Raw genomic sequence first — 27,919 nt, 5'->3', positions numbered from 1 at the left:
TGAGAAGCGCTAGGAGAACCAGAGACAACCACAACAAAGTGCTGCCGTGGGGGAGAGAGCAAAACCCACCAATTTTAAACTGTAGTCTAAACACTGTCTTTGTCCTAATCTTGACAGTTCCTACAAGGATACATTTCAGTAAACATGACTCACATGTTAAAAACCTGAAACAATTCAAGAGTTTTCCTTTTTTATCTGAAAAGCTGTGTGAAACCAAGGACAAACCTTTAATCAGAACATTTAAATTATTTATCTAATAAGAAAAACTGGAAATAAACCCTGTAAATGTAATGAATGCAGTAAGACTTTCAGTGTCAATATACACTTTTCCCCTCTAATATTTAAGAGATTCCATGAAAGAGAAACTATAATCAATGAAGGAAAGCCTCTTTCCAGAGCTCATTTCTTATTCAGCAGCAGAGAATGCACCCCAGACGAAAACCCTAAGCCTTCAAATACCTACGGAAAATCCCTCTAACCAGAGCTGTTCCTTTACTGGGCACATAATAGAACCAACCCTACCAGTTACCTTTTTATCCATAACCACTACAAAAACAAAGTCAGAGTTTGTCTTATTCACACAAAGTATGTGGGTCTGGCTAGCATTTCTAGCCTGTAGAATGGTGTTAGGGAACAGGTTACTGCTACAATACTTTAACAGATAGTCACTGAAATATAAGATGGATTAAAATTCAAACAAAATAATTTAAATTTATTTGAGCTTTTTGTTGGTCAGCCAAGTAGTTTCTATTTTCTGTATATAGTCACTTAATCATAATAATAATGTCTGTGGAACCAACATGGAAACACTTACAACCAGCAGACTTCAAAACAGAGGACTGCACACTTACACTTCTCCTTTTTCTCTTAAGATCCCATTCAATTAAAAGAAATTTTAGAAGGTTTAATTCCATTAATGATGAAAAGAACAAGAGGGAAGAAATCTGTGGACAATCTTAAGTTTCCAGAAGATGAAGAGTAAATGAAAGAACTGACTGATGAAACAGAAGTCAACGACTGGAATTTATGGAGAGAGCTAAGTGTAGGTCACATCATCTTAAAAGCCTGGATTCTGATGTTCTTCAGTCTGGTTTTGGATCTTGGCTCTGCCGTTCCCTAGCCTTGTACCCTTGTGGGGCTGGCTCTCTAAGCTACGGTATCCTATCTAAAAAATAAGGAAAGTAATGATTTGTGGCATTAGCAGAGGGATTAAGTGAGATAATACATATAAAGCTCCCAGCACAGCCTTATACAATTAATAGGTGTTAATTATTATTGCTATTATCAATGATCACAATGAACAATGAAGACAAAGTTATAAAGAAATAAAGTTAAATTCAAGTTACAGTACAAATAGATAACAATTCAAATTTTATACATTTTCGAAGAAGTTCCAGATGACTCCATAGAATTTCTCCCCGAGGCACTCGCTGAAAAAAATCTTCTTGGTTGAGACTGCATAATTCTCTTCCGGAAATGTTGAGTGTGGTCAGGTCTATATCAGTCATGCTGAATTCCTTCATGACCCAAACCACCCAATGCAGGACTTGGTCTGTGGACCACTGTATAGGATCTAAAGAGAAAAATATTACCATTAGCCTAGTTCTATCTCAGATATGTATAAATTCACGGTTAATTTGTCAATACACATATACATACACACATACATATGGAGAAAAATCCAGACAGGTTTTTTTCCCAAGTAAGTGAAGTAAATAAACTCAAAAAGGTTTTTAATATTATATTTTCTCCTCAGCTCCTTTTCAAGTTCTCAATCTAAATTTTTAATGAATTCACCTGGTTTTACATCAGTTAGTCTGGAATTTTATCAAGAAAAACAATGTAAAATTGCTCTTCAATGGGTCAACTGAAAGAATAAAATCTGGGATTACTCTGGAGAGAATGGATTACGTTCTCCAAGTTTTAAACATTACTTTGTAGCAGTGTATAATTTGGTACACTGGAAAAAAAAAAGAAAGAAAGAAAACTGTAAGGGGTTTCTGAGGAGCTAGACTTATTCTCCAAAATGTGCACAACATAATCTTTCCTCCCTTCTGCTTCTTATAAAAACCTGGTGCTCCTATATATACCCTTCAGTGGCACTTATAATACAACATGCAAATTGCATGTTTACTCATCTGTCTCTCCCTGTAATACATTAAGGTCTTAAATATAAGGACTGTGTCTTATAAACCACTGTATCTTCGGAGTTTACCACAATGCTTTATGCATAGCATAATCTGTTAAATCTATGATAAGTAAATCCAAATAGTCATTTTTCTCATCATTTTTTTACTATCTAATTGAGTTCACAAATGAAAAAGATGACCAACATGTATAAATATTTCATTGTTGTATCCCTGGCACCTAATGGAGTATTCTACCCATATAAATTTAGTAAAAACTGGCTGAATTAATTTTGGTATAGGTATTTCTGCATGGAGAAGATGATCTATCTAAATAGTACTGGTTACATGCTCCCCAAGATGCATGCTATTCAACTGGAATAAGTGGGAAAAAGACATTTAGGTACTTATTAAGAGCCAATTTATAATAAAAGATGAATCAAACAAATACAGGATTGACAGCCACAGAACTGATTTTTTATCTGATCTTTTCACAAAGAGGAGAAGGGAGAAGGATTCTAAGAAGATGGCAGCGAAGTTTTTTAATGTCTCTGAATGTACACATTAAAGAAAAAACCACTAAAAGCAAAAGACAACAAAACCCAAAATCCATGTACATTTACAATAAAACCAGGTGACAATATATCCCCATGGAAGCCAAATACACACAGGTGAAGACAAAGCAGTAACAGTCAGAGACCCTCATGGTATCAGCATCTGTTCAGAAGACAGCAAAGGGGGAAGCAACGGGAAATCTGACCCATTCTTCATTCTGAGCACAGGAGAACTGAACACAACCAAGAAGTTTTCACTGAAAGCACAACAGGCCAAGCTCAAAGGAATAGCTCAAATAGTTTTGCCCAATCCGACAGCAGCTGAGTACAAAGGTCCATGGTAAGGTTTAAGAGGCTGGAGCAGTGCACCACCTTTGGATTTTTCAAACTGAGCCACAGATCACATCCAGGAGAGTGGAACACAATGAGAAACTGGAGGGAATGGGATCTAAATTGAGTAGCACAGGAACACCAAAGAAAAAGAGGAGGTCCAGATGAAAGTGGAGTAAGGGAACAGACAGGAACTGAGAAAGCCAGGGGCTATGTTTTTTTTTAAGTTTTATTTATTTAAGAATCTGTACACCCACCATGGGGCTTGAACTCACGACCCCGAGATCAAGAGTCACGGGCTCTTCTGACTGAGCCAGGCAGGTGCCTCTACTGGCTCTGTTTTTAATACTATTTGAAAATAACAGAGGAAAGAGTTACAGAAAGTTAGAAAAGCTATCCTGAACCACACTTCCCTTTAAAAGATCAAGTAACCTCATTTTACATAAACATGAACCAAAAAAAAGTGTCATGATCAAAAAAGTTGGGGCAAATGCGAACAGTCTGATTTGTTTTCTTAAATAGTGTCAGGACTTCTGGGGTAACATAACTAATTGTCTGTGCATATTCTCCCTGCTTATTTCTCTACGACCCTAGTAAAATGATACTGAAGGAATTTTTAAAGGAAGTAAACTCAAAGGAACATGAGTGAAAATGATAAACGGATGGAAGATTTTCGACTAATTTTTGAAGACAGCAGAGTGAAAATCAAGTGAAGTAGAAGCTATGACCTAAAATATCTATCAAGGAGGATTCAGTAAGAAGTAACCGTTTCCTGACTGCAGAACCCCCTTATTGACTCACATCAATATTGGTTCCAGGTAGCAGGAGAGGTGTAAGTGGAAAATGAGGGACTAATTTAAAGTGTATGGTGTGGTTAGAACCTCCAGGGCCTCTCCTTCATTCTCAGGAGCCAACTGAACAGAAGCATCCCCACACACATGTCCATATCCCCCCGCCCCCTTCCACATCCCTACATCCCGGAACTTTTGGGACAGACATGAAATGGATACTGATCCCAGGACTAAAAGTCTACAAACTGAAGAGTGAGACCCTTTGCACTTCCCTTTCCACTTCTAGAATGCAGCATTCACATACATGGCAACCCTAAATCCTCAGACCAACCTTCTACTCCTGTCAGGTGTTTGGCCAATTCTCCAGATTTGTAGTCTCCCCCACCAAAAAAAAAAAAAAAACAAAAAAACCCCCATAAACAACCAAAAAACAAAAAACACCCCCCAAACCAAAAATAAAAACAACTTTTATTTCCTAGGTGCCCTTTCTAAGGAAACCTGTAAGGAAAAATGAGAGAATAATGAGTAAATGTGAGAATAAAACTAGGAAAAAGGAAAATATAAGATCCTGGAAAATGGATCCAGCACTGGAGGAAAGTCAAGGATGTCCGAGGATGACAGACAGCGCTGTGGCAGATTACAAACCAATCTAGAAATACTTGAGAATTTGGGAAAAATTACAGAGTGATGGAAATGGGAGAAAGTCAGTCTTGGTATATACAGAAATCCACAAACTAAAAATTAAGTCAACTTGGAACTTCAGGAAAACCAGAAGGTGTAAAAATGCAGTCACGGTTATATGAAAAATTCTCACAATACACACAAATAACTAATGACTTAAAAGCTACGTAAGAATATTCACAAAATGGGGAAAGATAAGGTTTTATTTGCTTTGCAGGGGAAAACAATATAAGAGAACTAAACGTCATCTACCGTAACAAGAAGTTAATAATGATTAAAAGCAGTAAAGTGGAAAGTGGTTGCAAGTGGGGAGTAGGACTAAAGAAAGGAAAACTGTTTTTCTAAGACTGACTTTCTTTAAACCAGACTTGACAGATACACAATGAGAGCTTCCCTGTGAGACTGGGGGACAGCTATGGAACTGGAGAGCTAGTTATATTCAAATCAACTCTCTCTGTAATACTTTATTTTTGTGTGAATATATACTATTTTAAAATGTGAATATCTAACAATTCTGGGAGCCAAAAACACGAGTATTTATCTTTCTTTTTTATTATTCAAACAACTGGAAGAAAAAATAAAAATAAAAAAGCAGACTTCCCCACCTCCCCCACTCAAGCGCTGGAGGGCATGGCCTATCTTTCTTATGTGCCATTGAAAGTCCAGCGTTTAACATGATGCCTGGCATAGGTAGTTCACTAAACCGTTAAACTGCTACAATATGCAACTCGCATTACAATTGATATCCTGGGAGGGGAAAGTAAAATCAACCTTAAAATAAGAGCAACTGTTTTACAGGTAACACATTGCCCTCTTTTGAAACTCAGTAGCAATTCTGTCAGTAGTGTGGTTGAACTTGGGTATATTTACAATTTTTTTTTCAACACTGGAAATAAATTTAGTTCTGTCCTTTTTCTTAAAATACCTGTGAAATTTTGGACTAAAAGTTAAAAAATTAAAAAAAAATTAAAAAGCAGAGCCATCTTTTCAACATTGTTTAATAAAGGACAAGAATGAATATTGACTTTAATTTTACTTTTAGTCAGTTTTAACATTCCCATTTGACCAGACTTCTAACTACTCTGAATTCACTGAGTTTCATCTGTAGTTTTTAAATGTGAAATAGTAAAAAAAATCAATCAATCAGCAGGAAAAAGAATGAGAGTCCTGGAAAAATATAAAAGTGAAGGGACTGTATATATATGAAGAGGTGGCTCTAAGCTCCTGTCAAGATACAAAGTTGATATGCGTAAAATGAACTTTAGGGAACTGTCCAGTGTGAATCAATATTTCAAAGAGATTTAAAGTAGCTATGACCAGCTAACCATATTTCAATTTTGCAGAGAATTAAGCAATTTCAAAATGACTACCCTTAGGTACAGACACAGAAACCTGAAATGATAGTTTCCTAAGAAAACAGTAATCAAATTTCTAAAACTTCCCAGTTGCTAACAATTTCATGACAGAAAAAAAGAAAATCAATGATTTAAAAAGTCTTCCTGTACCTAAATAAACCCCAAGTGTTTTAAAAGAGCTTTATTCTAAGTAAATGATATCCCTGGTAGCTACTCTTGAGTCAGAGTTTATTTATAATCTTGCTCTCTACAATTCAGTATTATATACTACTCTCCATAAAAAATCCTATTACTGAAGGGTTCTTGTTGAAAGTCTAGTAAACTATGTAAAATATTATTTCAAATGTTTTTACGCTCTCTTCTTTCCTTCTCAGCATTTCCCCTCTCAAAGGTGACTTCAAACTCACTAACAATAAGATCAAGCATGACATCTATGCTAGCTTTTACAAGTCAAAAATAAGTAACAATATTGTCAACCACATACCTGAGGAATGGCTCTATCTGATCCTTCGAACTGGGCTTACCTTCTTAGGCTCCAATTAAAAGCCCCTCTCCTGGCTTCCTTCATCTATCCTTCTCCTGCTCGTGCCACACCATTTTATCTACAAATACTCAGGTTACTAACATCTCATGAAGCTTCAATAATATTTATCCCCCAACACTCTTCCCATTTGCCCCCCAAAGGTTAATATTGTTTTCTCTACTTCTATAATGTCTATTTTTTCCTATAATTAGGCTTTGTCTTACAGTTACTTTTTTTCTAACTCTACCAATGAGCCTCGGATCACCGAATTTAATAGATACTACTCAGTTGGCATTTTTTTTTTACTTTGTCAGCAATGTGGCCACTCTTGTCCATCTAAAACTCTTTTTTCTTATTTTCCTTCTATCTCTTCAGCTATTCCATGTCTCCATTCCTTTTCCTCAACCTGAAATGCCGACAAGGTCCAGCCTTTAACGTTGTGTTCTTTTCCATTTTATCTCTCTCCATCAGAGACTGTATATACTTGTACAGCTTCAATACAAACTCAACACAGCTAAGTCCCAGAAAACATCTTTATCTCCAGCCCAAATCTTGTGTACCTGAAAATACTTTCTGGCTACCTTCAGCTGAAATATGTACTATCACTTCAAAATGAAGTACTACCAACATTTTCCCTTGAAAAATCTTTCCAATACCAGACTTCCCCACCTCCCCCACTTAAGCGCCGGAGGGCATGGCCTATCTTTCTTATGTGCCATTGAAAGTCCAGCGTTTAACATTGATGCCTGGCATAGGTAGTTCACTAAATATGTAATGAAGATGTAACCAGGTCTCATTAGTATGATCATTGCCCTAGTCACTCAAGCTTGAGTTCCATCAGTACTCGAATCTCTCCTCTTTCTCACACAATCCATCAGTCAGTTGCTCAGCCCCATCGCTGGTTTCATTCAACTCTTCCCACATAAATTATCATAAAGTCTAGGCTAACCTAGACATTATCACCTAGTCACAGCTCAACTATAACATGCTCCTGTTTTCCCTTCATTCAGTCTCTACCTGCTCCAACGTATGTCATATACTGCTGCCATATTCATCTCCCATGGTCATGTCCATCAATCAAAAGCAGTTCTATAATACTAGAGAGTAACTCCACCAAATCTTCTTGCTACTCCTGCATACTCACTCCCGTGTCTAACTTTTGCACATACATTTCCTAAATGGACTGTCCTCTGCTCAATAGTTTGTCTATAATAATAAACCTTTTCCCAATGTTCCCCAGGCCACTGCAATCCCTTTGAGAATTTTTTTTTTAAGATTTATTTATTTTAGTGGGGGAGGGGCAGAGGAAGAGGGAGAGCAGCAGACTCCACGCTGAGGCATGGAGCCCGACTTGGGGCTTGATCCCAGGACCCTGAGATCATGACCTGAGCAAAGGTCAAAAGTCGGATGCTCAACTGACTGAGCCACCCAGGTGCCCCGATCTCTTTGAGATCCTAATAGCATATTCCCTTTATATAAGTTACTGACAGCTTAAAAACATGCTACTTTTAATGGTAATTCTCTCTTTTCATTTATCTTCTCTCTCTTCAACTCCACTATGAACACCCTAAAGACAGAATTTTTTTTTTTTTTAATTTCTTTGTATTCCTAGCACCTGGGACAGTACTTGTCCAAAGGGGATAAAAAGAGAGATACAGAAAATCAACATTCTTCCTAAAAATTTTTCATTTAAAATAGATTATAACTTACTCACCCTAGTGTCTTCTATGTCAAGTTTAATTCTTATTATTCTACTAACATGTAATTAAGTATTTTATTACCATAAGGTATCCCAAGGCGTTCCTGCTCTTTCCTATAACCTTCCAGAGCGGCAGCCCATCTTGTCACTTGCTCTGAGGTTTCGTCTGAAATAGTTGTAATGTGTTTTGTGCCATCAAGAGTTATTACTTGAGCCTCCTCAACAAGATGTGCTTCTGCTTCAGCATGATGGGCATCTGGATCAATGACTACTTCAACTGTTTCCGCAGGTTTAACAATTTCAAGGATGTTTAGCTTAGGTTCAATTCCTTAAGAGTGGGAAAAAAAAAAAGTAAATTTAAATGAAAACACAAAAGTCACTAAAAAATAAAATTTAGCTTAGTTTATATGTTCTCAAATGGTAGAGCAAATGCTCCCTTTTAGACACAAATACAATTATTCACTAGAACTTCAGTAGATAACAGTATTGTATTAATATTAATTCCCTGATTTTGATAACTGTAATGTCATATAAAAGAATTCCTTGTTTTTATAAAACACATACACTGATGCATTTAGGGATAGAAGGAAATCATGTCTGCAACTTATTCTTCAACTGGGCAAAAAAAAAAATAATGTGGGGACGGGTGGATGGAGAATAAAGCAAATGTAATAAAAGTTAACATTTGGAGAATCTGAGTAAAGGACATCCAGGAGTTCTCTTTCTACTCTTGCAACTTCTCTGTAAGTCTAAAAGGATATAAAAACACCACCACCACCACCACCACCACCACACACAGCTACATATAAACATTTATCAGAAAAAAAGTACCAATATGGATTAGAAAATAAACACTAGACTAAGGAAAGTATAAATGAGTAGCTACCCACCTGCAGAATTTTTAAAAGTCCTTCTAAGCAAATTAAAATTATTTACTGATTGCTTTTCTTTTCAAAGGTCAAAGTACATGTTTAAAAATGAATAGGCACTGAGTTTGTAAAATTAAGTTCACATTATTAACTTCTGATTTCCATTTTCAGTTGAATGAAAAAAAAAAAACCAAAATTCTTAAGATATTCAAAACAAATAAACTAGCTCTTCATAAAACCATCTCAGATACTTCTGTTACAATGACAGCTCTAAAAAACCATCATCATTACTTAACAGCCACTGTTCGGTCATTGATTCTGTTACAATCTGCATCAAATTTAATCAAAGTGTATCTGAAAGATTAAAACTCAACTTCAATCCTCCCTGAAAACCAACTCTGTAATAAAATGATTGCTATCATTCATTATATGGTATAAAGATAAGTCACTTTTTCAAATATGCATGAGAAAAATAACTAACTTTAAAAAAATTTTTTCTCTAAGATTTATTCCCTAACCCTCCACTCAGATTTCAACAAGTCAGCTCTTCCCAAATCCACTTACACTGAGAGGTGACTAGGCTTTTAAAGATAAAACAAAGAATTTCTTTCTTATTGTCAATGATAGTACTGGGGAAATTGTAGATCGGAAGGGGATAACTACCATTTTTATAGTTTGAGAGAAGTATGATTTGTGAAATGCAACTGTAAGCAATATAATATGTTCAAACATTAAAATTAGTGTAAAACTCTGGTCAGAACACCTAACAAGCCACAAAAACTAAAATTCAACCTACCAAATATGGTTTCCTAATTTTCTAACTTTTGTACTTACACAGGATTAGTAAAATACTGTGATGGATATGGCTGACTGAGTCACTCAACATCTTTTGCAAATTCCTCTCTCTGTGCTAAACTGTAGGGAATAGATTTCCTTGTGGCGAGGGTTCCAGTTGGGATTCTGGCTCTAGAATCACTGGCATAAGCCTTCTATCTGGAAACAAGTTAAGAAAGGACAAGTAGGCACATGGAACCCATTTTTTGGCTAGTGTGATCACTGCGAAGGCAGAGGGGTTCTAAGTTGACAGCTATAATGGTGGCTTTCAGATCTGGCATTTTCCAGATCATGGCAGGGCAACAGCTTCCTTGGCAATCCAGTTCTGCAGTGTGGCTAAGGCATTCTGAGAAAGTCAACCAGAACCTGCTCTTCCAGCTCTTTCTACCTTACAATATATCCTTCCCTGAAAAAACTAGTTAGAATATGTTATACTTAAAAAAAAAAAGAAAGAAAAAAAAGAATACGTTATACTACCTGCTTCACCCTGACAGATATAATTATTAAACCAAAAGCATGAGTGTTTGGCTACATCACATTAAGTAATTTAGACAACCACCTAAAACACCCTGACCTTGTAAAACTGAGTTCTCCCGTATTTTAAAAAACATGAGCTAAACTTTTAAGTAACTATAAAAGTTGCTTACCTTGGTAAGAAATTACCTGTACACTAAGTTGTACAGTTCCATCTGTTTTTACTCCTTGGTCAAATAAACTTCGTTCTGGATCCAGCTAAACATGAGAAAATGATTAAGATTACTTTGGTTTAGTCATCAGGTTTAATACAAATGGATGTACCAAACAAGACTTAATTACTGAGGCATACTAATGAAATTATAAGAACACATCTAATTATCCAAGTTGTCATATCTTATAATTCTTTGCCAAAACTAAACATATTTTAACCACTGTGGTAGTAACTAAGGACAACATAAATTAACCAGATTTATTTGAGGTGGTGGTTTTCTCTAGCTCTGGAGTCTAGGATTTTAAATAATGCCAAAAGGCAACTGTTTATTCTATAAATCTATTTTAAGCAGAAGATAATGCAATTTATCTGTCATGAATAAGCAAGGGTGTTTAATTAGTGGGGAGATTTATATAAATCTATTAACATAATTTTTGCCATGTCCCCCTTATAACCTAACCATGCCACACATTTAAGATCAAGGTTAACTCTAAATCTCTTGTAATGAAGTTAAAAAAGTTAAAGGACTTATGACCTTACTACTTAACCTAGCTTTGATATCTTCAATCATAATCCTCTATCTTTTCAGTATATTTTTTTTTTTTAGTATCAGTGTTTTTATCCTCCATATCTCCCTTACAGTGAATGCATTTCACACAACAGCAACCTGATGACACTTTTAGACATTGTCTGTCACCATTTTAAAAGTAGACTTGCATTGCAATTATCTTGAATAATGTATATATCTGCGTCTGCATTTCACGCAGCGGGAGGTACAAAGCTCCACCCACTCCCATTCCCAAGAATTCAGTCAATATTGTAATCATGGTACAAACATGTTTTCTAATATTAAAAATGTCATATAAAACCTAAAATCTTAGGGGCGCCTAGGTGGCTCAGTTGTTAAGCGTCTGCCTTCAGCTCAGGTCATGATCCCAGGGTCCTGGGATCGAGCCCCACATTGGGCTCCCTGCTCACTGGGAAGCCTGCTTCTCCCTCTCCCACTCCCCCTGCTTGTGTTCCCTCTCTCGCTTTGTCTCTGTCAAATAAATAAAATCTTTAAAAAAAAACAACCAAAAAAAAAAAAACCTAAATCTTAAATGACTTTAGGTTTAACAACAGGGATAAGACAAACTGCATAACCATGCAGAAAGATAGGTCAAACATGGTAGTTTTACTACTTAAAAGAAGTAGGCCTGATGCTTTGTTACAAACTCTCCTAATATCAAGATTTCTCCTCTCTGTAACAGACACTGGTATGATCTACTTGAAGCTACAGCATGTGGAACTCTGGAAGTGAACTCTCAGGTAGTACTGAATATACCAGCTAGTTCACATACTCCTCAAATTAGCACAACCCCGCTACTTTCCATCGGCTTTCAAGTCAGCACTCATATGAAAATACAAAAGCATCACCACAAGCAGCAAGCATTCTGACTCCAAGTGCATGTGGTTAATTGACGTGAAGAAGAGTTGTTGTTAATCTCACATTCTTTTTGAGGAGAGGAAGGGAGACAGGGAAGACCGCAAAATGCTTTACATCCTAGGCTAGCTTGGAATTCTGTGATACAACGAGCTATGCTATTTCTATTTATTCCACTAATATTTACTGAGAACTTATGATGCGTTGAGTACTTCGCAAGTAGTATTTTCATTTTGGGTAGATCAGGTATGCTAAGAAAAGCAACAAATGTTAGAGCTGAAAGGCAAGTAAGAGATCAAGTCCAGATCTCTCTTCACTTTACATGTAAGAAAGTCAGGTGAAGCCTCAGTGATGCCGAGTTGACTTTCTTAGAAGTCTGCCTCGAACAACTGAAGAAAGAGTTTTGAAGTCACACAGGCCTGGGTTCAAATTCCAATGTACCTCTTTGTACCTGTGCATTGGGCAAATTATTTATCTATAAATCTCAGTTCTACATCTGCAGAATGTAATTAAGAATATGCTGATTTCAAAGACTAATGTGAATATTAAATGAGATAATGTAGCAGTGTTCTGCAAATATTCTTTCGTTCAAGGTAAACTGCCCCTACAGCTCCGGTTCACCAATTTGTCATGGCTGCCTTAGATACCAATCTACAGAAGTTATTTCTCTAACTCCATGTTTTTGGAACATTTGAGTTATTTTCAGTTTCTGCACAACCATGCAATGAACATCTCAGATGTACAACTTTGCTCACCTAGGTGAGGATTTCTCTAAGAACAATTTATTGAGGTGAACTACTAGATATTTCACATTTAAAATTAATAGACACTAAATACCAGATTACCTTCCAAAGATTGTGCTAATTTATTCTCTCCCTGAGAGAAGAAAAATTTTAAATCATAAAATTATTAATAATATTAGACCCACATACATTATTTAATTTTAGAAGAACGATATCCTCGCCTCCCCCGACCCCCCAACATTTACTAGATTTACTGAAAGGAAAAGATAAAAATATGGTTGAGTGGAAACTGAAAGGCACAAATTTCATCAAAACATTTCAACTTATTCTACATCAAAATCTTATTTAAAAATAATACATATATGATGATTTTAATTTTTAAAAAACTAAGGCAAAAATCCTGTAACATATGGAATAGCTATATCACAAGGCAGGCAAAGGGGAGAAGTAAAGAGCATGAAAACCAAACAATCCAAAAGAAGACACAATATGTATTTGTATAAGTTAGGATAAAAAAACAGTATAAACTCTAGTACTTACTCATATGTTCAAGAAAGGTCTAGAGAAATTCTTTGAGCAATTCTATCTAAGCTACTTTTTATACATGAAAATACTACCTTTCTTGAAAGAATACTATAAAACATGACTATGAATATGCTGTAAACATAGTATATTATTAAAATACTACCACAGGTAAAATCCTATTGCAATAAACTCCAAGAAATGTATACACTGGTGTTTAAGTTCTTATCCAAAATTCACTGGTGCACAACGAAGCTAAAAGCTAGTTAGGAATGAAGTGTGAGGAGGACACACTTCCAAGTTCCAAAGTCAATGTGCTTCTCACTACTTTATGTTTAGGCTCTGATTCACATTTATTTAAACTTATTTCGTATTTGTCAAAGTAAAAAGCAAATGTTTAATTTAGTACTCAAGATTTTTTTTCTAAGTAGGCTACACACCCAGTGTGGAGCCTGATGCAGGGCTTGAACTCATGACCCTGAGATCAAGACCTGAGCTGAGATCAAGAGTCGGACGCTTAACCCACTGAGCCACCCAGCTGCCGCTAGTACTCAATCTTTTAGATACAATTTTAAATGGAGGGAATTTTGCTGGAAGAACTTTTATTTTTAAATGCTTAAATTTTGTAATACAGGTCAAATTTAGTTATAAAGACTACAGCTATAGAGATAAAAGGCTAACAAAAAAATATTTCTGGGTGCCTGGCTGGCTCAGCTGGTCGAGCATGTGACTCTTGCCCTGGGGGTTGTAAGTTCCAGCCCCACGTCAGGTGTAGAGATTACTTAAAAATAAAATCTTAAAAAAAAAAAAATTCCAATGCAGACTTAAATGCTGAAATATAAATCTCAAAAGAAAAAAAATTACCTGGATATCTTGCAGGCAAATTTCATGAGCATCCAAAGAACACTGTAGTCTTGGTTCTAGTAGTTTCTTTAAATTGCCTATTGGCTCATTGATGTCTATAGCCTGGCTTACACATTCAGCTGGGGTGTAGGCTTGTTCTACAATACTAATAAAGGATATAATGGTTAACAAATATTTCTATCCTGGATATTAAAGTCTGGTTTTCGAAACTCATTTCTGCATAGACACTATTCATAGTGGTAGGCTTATCACCAACTAGTGTTGCCAAACTGAATACTAAATTGCAGAGAAACGCTAGCATGAAATTTAAAGCACCCCTGCAAATGAATCTCCTTATATATATATATATGTAGCTAAGTGTATATATATACATATAAATATTGCATATACAATATTTACAGGGAAATAAAAATATTACATTTTCAACTTATTTTGAAAAATTTTAGAATGGAAACTAAAAGTCCCCTCAAAATTTGTATGCCATCTCTACTAGTCAATTTCCTTTCCCAACATAAATAAATGTACATAATAAGGCATGAAAATATAAGTTATATAAAATACTTTCCATTTAATTTAATATGAGATCTACTGGTTATAATCAGTATAATTCCACATTAAAAAAAATACATTCCTGCTTTAAAACTCTGAAGTTCTTTTATATTGTTATTTCATACTTTGAATTCTATGAAATCATGAGTGCCTTGAGGGTAAAATCTTTGGCAAATAATTCTTTTTTTCAAATCCTTATATGAAGTCAAAGAGAAAACAGACATCAAATAACATATATAAATCGGTGAATATGGAATTCAATTAAGTTTCACACGTTTACTTTTAATATGATTTAATTCTCATTTGTAGTTGTCAAAGACAGCATCATGTATTTAAAAATTTGTCAAGTTCCATTTTCACATAAATTCCAAGTATAATGCGATATATGCATCATATTCAATAAATGTATATAGCCTAAATTTCTTCTAATACTTTAAAAGTTTATAGTAGACCATTCATTAAAACAAAGATTATTTTTAAATGATAGTAAACTATTATTACTATTATTTTTGTTAAGGTAAATTAATTGGGTCTTTTGGCTAAGTATTTCTACCAAATTCTTTAGCGATAGTAAAATAGGCTGTAATTTTCTTTTTCTGTAACAATCATTCTTTAAAAGAAATGTCACTTTAAGATAGATTGGTAAAGACCTATTTTATGTGAGCTCAACATTTAAAAAATGTTTAAATATTTTGCTGTCACCATTTAAACCCTGGGAAACTTCATGCAAAAATCTGAATTTCTCCCTAAAAACTGGATGATCTCACATCACTGGACCTAAATTCCTGCACAACAACTATGTAGTGCAGCTTCATAGCAGCATATGCTCCTTTACGGCTACTCCCCAGCTTAACATAGTAACTATCAATTTCTTACATGAGGCATCTGCAAAGATTTTCTGTAAAGGGCCAAACAGTAAACACTTTAGGATATGTGGGCCATTCGTGTATACATAAAAATAAATATATCCACATATGTATGTATAAACACACATGCACACATACATATATGTATCTGATAATTGAGAGGAGAAAAGAGCATACTCAAACATGTTGAAAAGCTCTATTAAAAATTTAAGGTTTTAAATCTCAGCTCGACTCTCAACACTCAGCATCCCTGGCAACCTTAGTGATTCTGTCCATTCAACAGAGTTGTTCTAAACCTTCATTTATTCCACAGAAGTCCGCTATTACTCTTTAGTTCCTTTTACTTTCAACATATTATCTCATCTCCTGCTTTATAGAGAAACATAAGGACCACTAGCCATCATCTTCCTCAAGCTTCTTCCTGACTCTCAAATCTTTTACCCAGACTGTGTCCCTGGATTCTGAACTCATTACCACCGCTCTACCTCTTTAATGGAGTAACAGTCCATTACTATCCCCAAAACTAACACCTTTCACTGCACTATATACTTAGTACTGTGCACGTAATTATCCATATACCTGTATGCCTCCTCAAATACAATGTGGCCTCTGTAAGAACAGGTTACTGTCTCACTTATTCATATATTCCTGACAGCTACTAGTTTATAGCAGTTACTTATAGATATTTGTTAAGTTATTTCAGTTTGTGAATTAAACTCTTTCTGAAATAAAAGTAACCAGCACTGAGGAAAAGAAAAAGAATCAAACCGTGCCCTAGTGGAAAGAACCATCACAATCAATTGCTTCATCATTATCAGCTATATTTATTACTACCTTTACTTTAAAATGGTCTTTCCCTCCCAGCTACAAAGCAATTAAGTCAAAGGTAAAAAAGCAATACATTATCCCACAAAATGCTGAGGTCAGTTGAAAAAAAAAAAGTCTCCCCAAAACTATGACTTGATTCTTAATTTTAAGTAGTTAGGCTGATAATTATAAAAAGTGGTAAATGCAGAAGAAAACCCAACCTTTCTTCTGTGCACTCTGGTTTCTCTGTCCCATCAATCTCAATTTCTATCAGCTCCTCTGCTTCTCTTTTAGTCATGGTTGGAGTATTTCAAAAGCTCAGTCCTGCAAGAGTTAAAACTTAGGACATTTTGAAATTATCTGAACAAACAGCAATGCTATACAAAAAGCAGAAATCCAATTTAAATAAAATCAGAGTTAGGTAAGCAGAAGAGGAAGTAATCTTACATATAAAAGAAAATCCACAAATGATATTTACATTAACCTAACATGACTTTTTCATCATTTCATTGTATTTACTGGGATATTTTCTGGCCCAAATTCTAAGTCAATGAGTTACTTCAAAATCAAGTGAAAGGTATGTCAATTCTTTACAGCAACTCGGTCTTAATAATGAATTCAAACCTGCACCTTAAAAATTAACACGGAGATGAATTATAGTTGTTCAGCTAAAAGCTGTATTTTAGTAGCAAAATTTACTGCAAAGCATTGTAATAATAAAGTGACATAAAGTTAATCAGAGCTAGTATTTGTTACAAATTACATCTTATAAAGGCAGCACAATATTTTAAAACAGCAAAATAAAGTAACAAATTATAGATATGCTTATTATTGCCCTGATTACACATTAGAATTTTTTTGACTTTTTAGATGTAGTTTTATATATTTTAAACCAGTAATTTCAGTTTTTGATTCTCTCATGTAAAATTACCTGCTGCTTTAAACTACCATTGATACAAAATCATTACAATTTTTAAAATACTAAGTAATGCAAAAAACAGCTGTGTATATTGGAATTTCTTTGTGGCCATTCCTGAGGTATTAATGCTGTTAAGTTCCAGGTTGTTCCTTCTCGTTGTTGGTCAATGAATTTGTCTTTAGACTCCATATATTGCCTCAGTCCAGAGTAGAGTTTTCTAAGTGCCTCTGACTCTTTGACTTATATCTGGTATTCTATTATTTGCAAAGGAGTCTCCCACTTACAAGATTTGACAAAATGAAGACTTCCAATATTCATTCCTAATAATAATAATCACTATTTCCTGAGCACCAGGCACAAGCATTTAAATGCTTTATAATCTTTACAACAGAACCATCTTGAGTCTACCCTCATATGAAAACTCTCCAGAGGCTAGTGAGGCTCGGCTGCATGTGGCTCCATGTCATACCTTAGGTGCAACAACCTAACTACACATCATTCTAGGTGAGGCTGAACTGTGGTTTGTTCAAAGATAGGCTCTATATTGCAAGAACCACCACTGTCTCTAACCTGGAATACTGCCACAGTCTCCGCTAACAGGTTTTCCTATTTCTGTGCCTTTGTCCCCACTACAGTCCATTCTCAGTCAATAGAACAGCCAGTGCGATCCTTTTTAAAACTGAAGTTACAGCATAGTGCTCTTTTGATTATTATCAGTCACAGTAATATCTAAAGACTTCACAGTGGCCAGCAAGGCCCTAAGAGATCTATCCCCCAACCCATTACTGCCCTGACTTCCACTCCTACACCAGCCTCCTTGCTAGTCCTTGCATCTTCCTGCCAAGCCTCTGGTCTTGCTGATGGGTCTGCCTGGCACCTACTTCCCTCAGCTGTCCTCCTGGCTAAATCCCTCACCTCTTTGATGTCTGCTCAAATCTCCTTTTCCCAGTGAGGTATATATACCCTGACCACCCCATTTAATTCTGTAATCGGCCTCCTCTTTACCCGTTTATTCTTTTCTTGTCCACAGCACCTGTCCCTCTAACATACTTTATCATTAATTTCTGCATTCATTATCTTTTTTCCTCTGTTCTATTATCATCAAAGCACAAAGACCCAAATTGTCCAAGAGTGACTTCAGGAACTTAAAATTGTTTTGTCTAGATTACGGACTTTGCCAGCTTCCTGAAATAGGAGGAGTTTTGACAGGTCTCAATTTCTCTAGGGACCAAACTCTCTGGAAGGCACAATAACCCAAAACTTGTGAATGTATGAAGTTACATGGCAGAGGGCAATTAGGGTTACTAACCAGCCGATCTTAAAATAGAGATTATCCAGGGTTATCTAGTTGGATCCAACAAAAATCACAAGAGTCCTTAAAAATGGAAGAGGGATCTGAAGAGATCCAGAGTGATTCAAAGCTAGAAAGATTTAACTGGCTGTGACTGGCTTTGAAGATGGAGGGAAGGAGCCACAAGCCAAGAACACAGGCAACCTCTAGAAGCTGAAAAAAGAAAATTCTTTCCTAGAACCTCTAGAAGAAACACAGTTCTGCTAATATCTGATTTTAGGCCAGAAAGACCCATTTCACACTTGATTTCCAGAACTGTATATAATTAATTGATGGTATATTTAAGCCACTAAATGTATAGTAATTTGTCACACAGTAGTACTAGAAAACTATCTTCTTTCCCACTTTAGAAGGGCTGTAACTCTCCTTAGGTCCCACAGTCTCCAGCAGCTGAGGAGCAGGTTTTCTGACAAGTTAGTCTCTAAACAGCTGGCACCTAAATCTAGACTGTCTGGTATAAAATGGTCAGATTTTCCCCACATTATCAAGGTTGCTCTCACACCTGCCCTATAAAAAGGAAGAACAATAAGGGGATGGGGGTGGATACACAACATGCACACGCAGCAGGCTGCCTAGGCCCCAGCAGACTTTTATTTTGGATGATGAAAGGATTAAGGACTTTTCTTGTTGACTTTGGACTATTTAAATCTTCCCTTTCCCCAGTAAAGCCTATCCCTTAACTGATGCTATGTATAAAATTGTGGAATTCATACTGAGAACTACTGCAAAACAACTGATGACCCAGTAGGGACCTACCTTACAGGACAACTTAAGTGTATTTGTTTATAGATGTATACAAAGTACTTAAAATGGAGCCTTACCTTAGTTGGAATTCCATTAATATGTGTTGAAAAAATAAAAGCTATAAGTGCTATTACACATCAGATAAAATTGGCTCCAGATGCCTTCAAGGCTTAAGCATGAAAGGTAAAACTATAAAGCTAATAGAAGAAAATGGTGGGGAATTTTTTTGCAGTCTAAGGATAGAAAAGGATTTCTTGAATAAAATTCCAAACATATAAACTCCAAGGACAAAAACTGATGGATTTCATTACATAAAAATTAAGATCTATGTTCAATAGACAGGCTACAGAGTGGAAAAATATATTTCCAATATTCAAAAGTGACAAGGGAATAATAACTGGAATATTAGACTACAAATTCCTGCAAGTTGATAACCTCAAAAAAGTCAGGACATATTACAAAAGTAAAGCATAGGAAAAGGAAATTCACATGATAGAAAAGCAAAACAGCCAAGGATATGAAGAAATGCTCAAATTCAAATCACCCCCCAAAATGCAATTTAAAACAAATAACTCTATACCGTGTGTGTTGATGTGTGTATAGAAAAAATTAGAAATTTGACTACAGAAGAGTTAGTAGGGATGTGAGGATGTAAAAATCCTCTGCCGCTAGTGATGGGGTACAGACAGGGGTGTGGCTATTTCGGAAAAAAAATCTAGCAGCACTTGCTCAAGTATGCCTGTATTTATGACCCAGCAATATTGCCCTTAGATAAGCATTACAGATATTTTCACACTGAATGATAATAGGATGTTCAGGATAGCTTTGTTGGTGATAGCTGGAAGAAGAAGCCAGTATGAGTTCCATGGTAAGAAAGCAGCACATGCTAGGAAACTTTATTAGCAGGTAGAAACAAAAAAATAATGTATACACACACAATCATAAAAATTATTCCCTATAGGAAAAGGGAGAAACAAAATAAGGTTTAGAGCAGAACAACACTTAAAAAGATTACTTATGGGGAATCTGGGTGGCTCAGTTGGTTGGGTGGCCGACTGTTGGTTTCCGCTCAGGTCATGATCTCAGGGTCCTGGGATCGAGCCTCACAGCGGGCTCTAGCTCAGTGAAGAGTCTGTGGATTCTCTTGCTCCTTCTGCCTGACTGCCCCCCCCCCCCGCTCTTTCTCTAAAATAAATAAATAAATCTTTAAGAAAAAGAAAGATCACTTATGTTTTATTTTCAGGCCTTACACTCATCATCCACTCTTACCTCCATTATTTACTTATTATTTTTTAATTAAGTAGGCTCCACGCCCAACCTGGGGCTTGAACTCATGACCCTCAGATCAAGAGTCGCACGCTCTACCAACTGAGCCAGCCAGGCGCCCCTCCATAGCCAATTTAAAAAAAGAAATATTAGAAAACAACTGAAATTTCTGGGAACTATGGAAAAATAGAAATGAGGAAGTAACCAGAAGCTGAGAAATGGCCCCATAGGCTTCTCAGCAGGGATAACCGTAACTGGACTTAATACAAGCACTAAAACATGGGAGTTGTTTAAAAGAAATTTATCGGGCGCCTGGGTGGCTCAGTCGTTAAGCGTCTGCCTTCGGCTCAGGTCATGATCCCGGGATCCCGGGATCGAGTCCCACATCGGGCTCCCTGCTCGGCGGGAAGCCTGCTTCTCCCTCTCCCACTCCCCCTGCTTGTGTTCCTGCTCTCGCTATCTCTCTCTCTGTCAAATAAATAAAATCTTTAAAAAAAATAAAAATAAATAAATAAAAGAAATTTATCCTGTGATCTTCCAAAAAAAGTTACAGATTAGTTGCCCACAAGGTGCCCAATAAAGCAAAATATGAGCCGTACATACTTTTGGGAAAAATCACGTTACTCATGGTCTCTAAATTCATCTTTCTCTCTCACTCTAAATCTAGTCTAGAGAAGCAGTGGAGAGGTCTGGGAAATTATCCAAAATCCAAATCTTTGGTATCAGAGTGGGTCTTAGCTTTTTTTCTGGAACCAATTTTCCAGAATTCTATGTCAATAACCTAAGAAAATGGAGCCTCTTCACCTAAGGGCTGCCCCGATGCCCTGGTTTCTCCTAGATTAAATCTAACCTGAGGTTCACAACACTTCACAAAATGCATACAAATTAACTAAAAATTCCTAGAAAGGCTAGTTTTCTTTAAAATACAGTTATGTTTATAACATTCTCTTTTGGAGCCACAGACAAATTTGAGGATTGTATTTCTTCATTGGAATGCATTATTAGTTTACATAAGTTAGGACAACTTTGCCCAATGAAGGAAAATATAGGATTCCTAAACTTAAGTATAGTATGGGAGTACCTGCAAGACTGACAGCACATTTTCCCAAGATAACAAATACTTTTAAATATCACAAGAAATTGAAGTACATTTTTGTTTTTAAAAATAAAATCAACAGTTAAGAAAAAATAAAGCACATAGATCTGTGTGTGTAGAGTGAGAAAGCAAGTGTGGAGAAAGATTAACACTTGGTGACCACCTGCCCCACCCCCGCCCCGGGAATTTTCACCATATAATTTGTTTTCCATGTGGATTTGAAGTTTTATAAATAAAAGTTGGAGAGAGATTTAACACAACAGTTTTAATTTAGTATCCAGCCTCCCCATGGTCTCATAACTCACCTCAATTTAACATTTAGCTCCTTATTTGGTTACTTCACTATATATCCCTCATGGCACGCATATATGCAATTCAGGTAAAAATGCCTTATGTCCACCTAGTGTCAGAATATGTCTTAAAAAAAAAAAAAAGCTTGGAAAACCTGGATCAAAACTCCGAGACAGACAGGTTATTCCCCTAACGTTGCTCCTAAAGAGCTGACCAATTTCTTCTTAAGCTTAAGACAACACAGTACCTAGAATGTTATCCCTGCCCAGCTCTTTGCTGCTGGGAACCTTTCTAAATCTTTGCTCCTCCCATGAGTCAGACCTGGAATTCCTGCTAGTAGAATTCGTTAGTGGAAAACTATTTATGAAGTGGACACTATTTCTAAATCACTACTCATCATCTTGCAAGGCAATATTAGGCACTGTTCTCCTTGCTATTAACCTAATCAAACTAGGATCACTAAATACACTGCAAACACGCACAAACGACTTATCTTCCAGTACACAAAATACTAAAAATGTTGGCAAGCTACATTAACCCATCGTTTTCCCCTTCTCTTACTTCCTCGTTTCTAAAATAAACCCCTACTGACACCATATACATTAATAAATGGCTTTGATGCAACTGTGGGGCAGTTCTAGAAAGACTGAGATGAAGTGAGAGCGCAACGCTGAGTTGGCGAGGAGACTGGTTTTGCACATTCCTCTGAAATCCCGGGGGCGTCAGGATCTCATCCCGACCGCGGCGACTGCAGACCGCCGCGGACGGCGGACAGGCGAGGAGGGGACAGCAAAGGAAGGGAGAAGCGAAGGGTGACACGGGCGGCCCGGGGCCCGCGGGCGCGCGGCTTCCCAGGGCCCCGCGCCGCGCGCCCCTCCCCTCCGCTCCCCGCACTGCCTCACCCGCCCCTCCCCACCCGGCTCCCTCAAGTCTCCACGAACGGAAATGGGAGTCACAGCGCCGGGGACCAGCGGAAACAAAACACAGAGGCGGCCGCGGGGGGGCCGCTGTGGGTGAGAAGGCCCCGGAACGAGGCCGGCCCGCGCGGGCCCGCGCTCCCTTCCTCCCCCGCGGCCGCACTCACCCGCTCCGGAATCGGCCCCGTGGCCCCCACCCGCGCTCCAGAGCCGGCTGAGAACAGCAGGGGCGCGGGCTCCACGTGCAGCGTCTCTCCCAGTAAGACCCGCAGCTCCCGCGATTCGAAGTGTGAGGCCCCTGGGCCCTTCCCGCGGAATCGGCGCTGAGAAACTCCAACCCCCCCTCCCGCCTCCCAGGCACCCCCGGGTCCGGGACTACAACTCCCAGCAGGTTGCGCGAAACGAACGCCCGAGGCAACGGAGGCTCACGAGGCACACGGGAGCCCAACGCCCCAATCCGGCTTTGTTTTACACTGTGACTTTCCGGTCATAATCATACTCCTCAACAACCCCAAAGAACAGGATGCTGACTTGGGTCCAGGAGGATTGAACTAGGGAAAAGGCCAGTCAAAGTGCGCATGCGTACACATGAAAGATTCCAGGAGCTAAAAAGACAGCAGGTCAAGTTAGGCGAAGGAAAGATGGCGGAGGCTTCGCCAAGGGACCCGGAAGCACTTACCCTCTACTTCCTCCTCCTGTTTGGCTTCTGTCTCACCTAGAGCCGTCCGGTCGCAGACCGCCTCCGAGACGTTTCCTGTCCGGTGAGTGTCAACCGACTGAAACGGCGGCCCATAATGCATTGCGATGGCGGGCGGGTGGGTGGGGGCGGAGCCAGGGCCGGAAGTAGAACGGTGGCGGCCGCGGAGGCTGTGGCAGCTCGGGACTGAGTGCAAGGTGACTGGGAGGGTAGCTAGACTAGCTTGGCCTCTTGGGACTTAAGATTCCGGGTTTCTTATGGCGCCTGGGCTGCCTAGTACCTCTGTCCTTCAGGAGAATAGAGCAGCCCTCTGTCCCGGGCACCTTCACCGCCTGGCCCAGGGTCACTGTTGTCATCGCCGCTTTTAGGCCTTGAAGTTTGCGATGGACTCGGTATTCAGGCCTGGTAATACCCGCTCTGAGGGCAAACGGGTGGCACGGGAGGCAGGGAGGCCAGGGATTCATGGGCCTGCGGCCCAGCTGGGGTTAGCTCAAGGTCATTCCCTTAGGGCGGGTCTGCAGCCAGGCCTGCCCTATCAGGGCGCACGGGAGATTGTGCCCAACTTTAAGGCGGAATGAGGGAAATAGGTGATAGTAATCTTAAAAGTTTGCATTTCACCTAAAAATACTGATAGTGCAGCTTTGTTTTCCACTCTCATTTTGCAGCACAATCCTACACCTCAACGCCAAGAAACGAGATGTTGACTGGGGGCCAAGGGAGTGCTTGAACTAGGGGTGAGGTCAAAGTTCGCAGGCGGGACAAAACAGGGTTTCCAGGAGGGAGAAAGAGAACGGGTCGGTTTAGGCGGGTTGTGGATTGACCTCAGGAATATGCACGGAAGAGGCGGCGAAAGCACTAATCTGTGGCCGGTCGGTCATCTCTGTAAACTGGAGAACCGTCCACCCTCTCAACACAGGTTCTCTGCGCAAGTGTACCCTTGCTGTTGCCTTCTCGTAGCACCCCGTAGTACTTGGTTAGAGAACCCGCACTTGGTATTTTACACCTAGTTGTGTAATAACGTATCTCCGGCCTGACAGTGGACGGATAGTGGACACTCCTATGTTAATCAGTGAAAAAACAAAAGGGAATAAAAGAGAAGGAACAAGTTTTGATAGTGAGATTATGTGTTCATTTTTTAGACAAGTTGAATTTGAGGACTTATGAAGGGAAGAGACCTGTTGGTTGTATGGGTTTGGGGTTCAGGAAAAAGGCCAAAATTAGAGACGTGATTTGGAAATCATTAATACTTAGATGATGATAGAGGGGTGGCTGGCTGGCTCAGGGTTGAGCATGCAACTCTTCATCTCCTGGTGGTGAGTTCAGGCCCCACGATGGGTGTAGAGCTTACTTAAAAAAAAGTAGATGATAGAAATTGAAAAAATGAAAATGGATTTTACCGAGTAGGAATAACACAATTTTTGCAAGAGTCAGAGCAAATTAACTGTGGGAGTATGGGCAGTGTGATAACTTTCCTTAGACATAGTTTTATTATCTATGAAGGAGGGATAAGAACACTTTCCTCTAATTATTAACAGTATCACTCTAATAGTACAAAGAGAGAATATATATGTCAGTGCTTTGCAAAGTATTTTGGGCTGAACAAATGTTAGGTGACCTTATTGATTACTGTTAGCATGTCCTTATGTTTCCAGAAGGGAAAATATACCTTGAGTAGCACAATTTTTTAAGATAGGTCTGTGTCCAGTCAGATTCTACTGCGTAACCTTGGACCACATACTTAATCTCTAAGCCTTAGTTTCTGTGTATGTAAAATGGGAATGATAGTAAGTAGCACCTTAAGGTTATTTGTTGTTTGCTTGGAGTCTTCTCAAGTATTTTTCTCTGATGAGGTGTAAGCGTGATATATGGTGAATTATTTAATTTCTTTAGATAGTTTGCTTTCATCCTGGTAGGTGAAGGATATTTTGTTTATTATGGGAGTTCTTTTGGTAGTTTTTATTTGAATTCTAGTTAACATACAGTGCAATATTGGTTTCAGGAGTAGAATTCAGTGATTTCATCACTTACATACAACACCTAGGACTCATCATAACAAGTGCCCTCCGTAATAACTATCACCCATCTAGCCCATCCCCCTACCCAGCCTCCCTCCATCAACCCTCAATTTGTTCTCTTCTTTTGGTGGTTTTTATGTGCGAGTCCAGGGCTTCTCAACCTAGCACTATTGACATTTTGGACCCGATCTTTCTTTGTTGTGGGAAGACGGTTATTATTTTTGTGATTGTTATTATATTCCTGGCCTTTACTCACTAGGGGCAAGTAACATCCAAGTCAGGACAACCAAAATGTCAAAAATGTCAACTATCTCTTGGGGGATGCTGCCACCCCTACTCAAGAACCACTGTGCTACTCTACAGTCTTCTCACTTGGTGCTTCTCAAACTCTTAGTGGTAGAGGACCATTTTTTCCCCCAACCCTTGCAGCTACTTTGGAAGAATACAATAAAAATGAGTTACTGGAAAAATTAGATGAAAGACAGTAGGGTGAAGACACACAAATACAAACTGATTTATTCAACAAATACATATTACTATGTCAAATTGCTATAAAAGTTTCAGTAATAATTCGTATACCACTGCTGGTCCACAGACCACACTTTGAGCACTTTAATAGAAGTTCAGTGTCAGGATGACAATGATTATTATTAACAGGTAATTTTGGAACACCATGGGAATCATGTTAGCGTGACAGGTTTTCACTTTCAGGAATTTTACCAAGCTATATAGGTGTGAATCTTTTATTCCCATCCAACATAGGGTTGAGTAAACCCTTTTTAATAGACAGCATCTTTCTTAATCTGAGGGAGATTTCTTCTAATTATGGCTTCCTTATCTATTCCTTTTCTTTTGGAATTCTTGTTTGCATGTATTTGTTGTAATTTGGAATTTTTTTTTGCATTTGATCTTTCACAATACTAAATGAGGTCTCAGCTGAGATTGTCTTCTGTTTTATCTGCTGAAATGTTTTAGTTAGAAAATCATGTATTTTAGTTTTGGGAAGTCTGAGGACTTGGAGGTCTTTTAAGTCCTTATTTTTCATTCTGTTTTATTGATTAGGTTGTACTGCTTGATTCTCTCTCTTGTTGGTGGGCTCCCTTGGGCTGGTTCTTTTGGACTTAGATGTGGTTGTTACACTATTCTTGAATGCCTGGAATCCTGCAGTTGTAACAGACAGCAGTTTCCCCTGCTGTGGGGCCTGTGAAGTAGAAACTTCCAGGCTATCAATCCTGGCTGAGGCAAGGATTATCTCCAGTCTCTGCTCAGCTCCCTTTTGGCCTTTTGAGGGGTCAGGGAAAACTGGCACGTTAATTTGGGGGCCAGTGTTCTTTTCTGCCTTGGATGGGCAGTTTTCTAACATCCTACCTCAACTATGCCATGTGGTCCAAGACTAAGTTTATGGAGAAGAAACACCTCATCCCAGATTTTTGCTTTCTTTCTGCATTTAACCCAGCGCACAGGCCTGATTTGTTCCTAACTGCTCCTAGGTCCCAGGGCCTTTTGGTTAAGAAGCAAAAAACTTGCAGTGGGGAGTGGTAAGGGGAAGGGAGCTCTGGTCAGGTGACTGTTCTTAGCATTCAGTGAGTTCTGGAATGATTTATGATTGAGTTCTGTAGCAGTTAGTGGAGTTAGATTCCCACTATGTGATATATTTAGAAGTGTTTTACAATTACATGTATTTTAAAGTATATTAACATGCTGGTGCTTGTTTTCAGTAACAGAATCACCATGATTCTTCAGAGGCTCTTCAGGTTCTCCTCTCTAATTCGGTCTGCAGTCTCAGTTCATTTGAGGAGGAACATTGGTGTTACAGCAGTGGCATTTAATAAGGAACTTGATCCTATACAGAAACTCTTCGTGGACAAGATTAGAGAATACAGAACTAAGCGACAGTAAGTGGGTAGATAATCAACCATGGTGTAAATATAAATATTCAAAGTATGTAAGTTTTGAGATGGGGGTAAAAATTACTTGGTATTTCAAAGTGTCTAAGATCTTCACTGAGCTGATCCCTGGCATAGAGGTTCATTAGGTGCTCTAAAAGAAGATAAAAATCTTGATTTTAAGTCCCAAATTTTATTTTCCTTATGTGGGTTCTAAGGGAGAATTCCATTAAATCTATTGTCATTTTAGATATATCATTATTATAATGTCATTTATTATAAAGTGGAGTCAGTTCTTAGAAGCACATGGGATCTTGGAAATCATTTAGGAACTATATTTGAAAAAACTAAGTCCCTTAGACATTAATTAGCCCAAAGTCATAAAACTAATCAGAGGAAAAACGTCAAAATATTCTAACTCTCAATTTAGTGGCCCTTCTATGACATCATGATTTGGGGGGGGGGAATGTATGAACACAGCATTTTTTTTTTTCCTTTCTTTCTTTCTTTTTT

The 27,919-nt window shown here is 38.1% G+C and overlaps 2 protein-coding genes across 6 annotated transcripts in view; one reads left to right on the top strand and one right to left on the bottom strand.

Moving 5' to 3' along the window:
• Positions 1-23,576, bottom strand: part of GABPA (GA binding protein transcription factor subunit alpha) — a 35,243-nt gene extending 11,667 nt beyond the window's left edge. Inside the window, exons 1-6 of one of the 3 annotated variants that reach the window (XM_032393284.1) lie at positions 23,488-23,576; positions 16,446-16,548; positions 14,003-14,147; positions 10,410-10,494; positions 8,142-8,387; positions 1,379-1,573 (exon numbers count right to left, since the gene is read on the bottom strand). In XM_032393284.1, coding sequence (XP_032249175.1) covers positions 1,379-1,573; positions 8,142-8,387; positions 10,410-10,494; positions 14,003-14,147; positions 16,446-16,522 — 748 coding nt within the window. In that variant the 5' untranslated portion in view covers positions 16,523-16,548; positions 23,488-23,576. Of the gene's footprint in view, positions 1-1,378; positions 1,574-8,141; positions 8,388-10,409; positions 10,495-14,002; positions 14,148-16,445; positions 20,289-22,975; positions 23,214-23,487 lie in introns of those variants that run through there. The other 2 variants (XM_032393283.1, XM_032393285.1) reach the window with 2 other exon arrangements.
• The window catches only part of ATP5PF (ATP synthase peripheral stalk subunit F6), a 9,423-nt gene continuing 4,962 nt past the window's right edge, over positions 23,459-27,919 (top strand). Inside the window, exons 1-2 of one of the 3 annotated variants that reach the window (XM_032393287.1) lie at positions 23,459-23,569; positions 27,239-27,415. In XM_032393287.1, the coding sequence (XP_032249178.1) occupies positions 27,252-27,415 (164 nt within the window). In that variant the 5' untranslated portion in view covers positions 23,459-23,569; positions 27,239-27,251. The other 2 variants (XM_032393286.1, XM_032393288.1) reach the window with 2 other exon arrangements.

The sequence above is a fragment of the Phoca vitulina genome, unplaced genomic scaffold, assembly GCF_004348235.1.
Source record: "Phoca vitulina isolate PV1807 unplaced genomic scaffold, GSC_HSeal_1.0 scaffold72, whole genome shotgun sequence".
In the NCBI taxonomy this organism is placed as follows: domain Eukaryota; kingdom Metazoa; phylum Chordata; class Mammalia; order Carnivora; family Phocidae; genus Phoca; species Phoca vitulina.
This window is presented reverse-complemented; position numbering and strand designations above follow the sequence as displayed.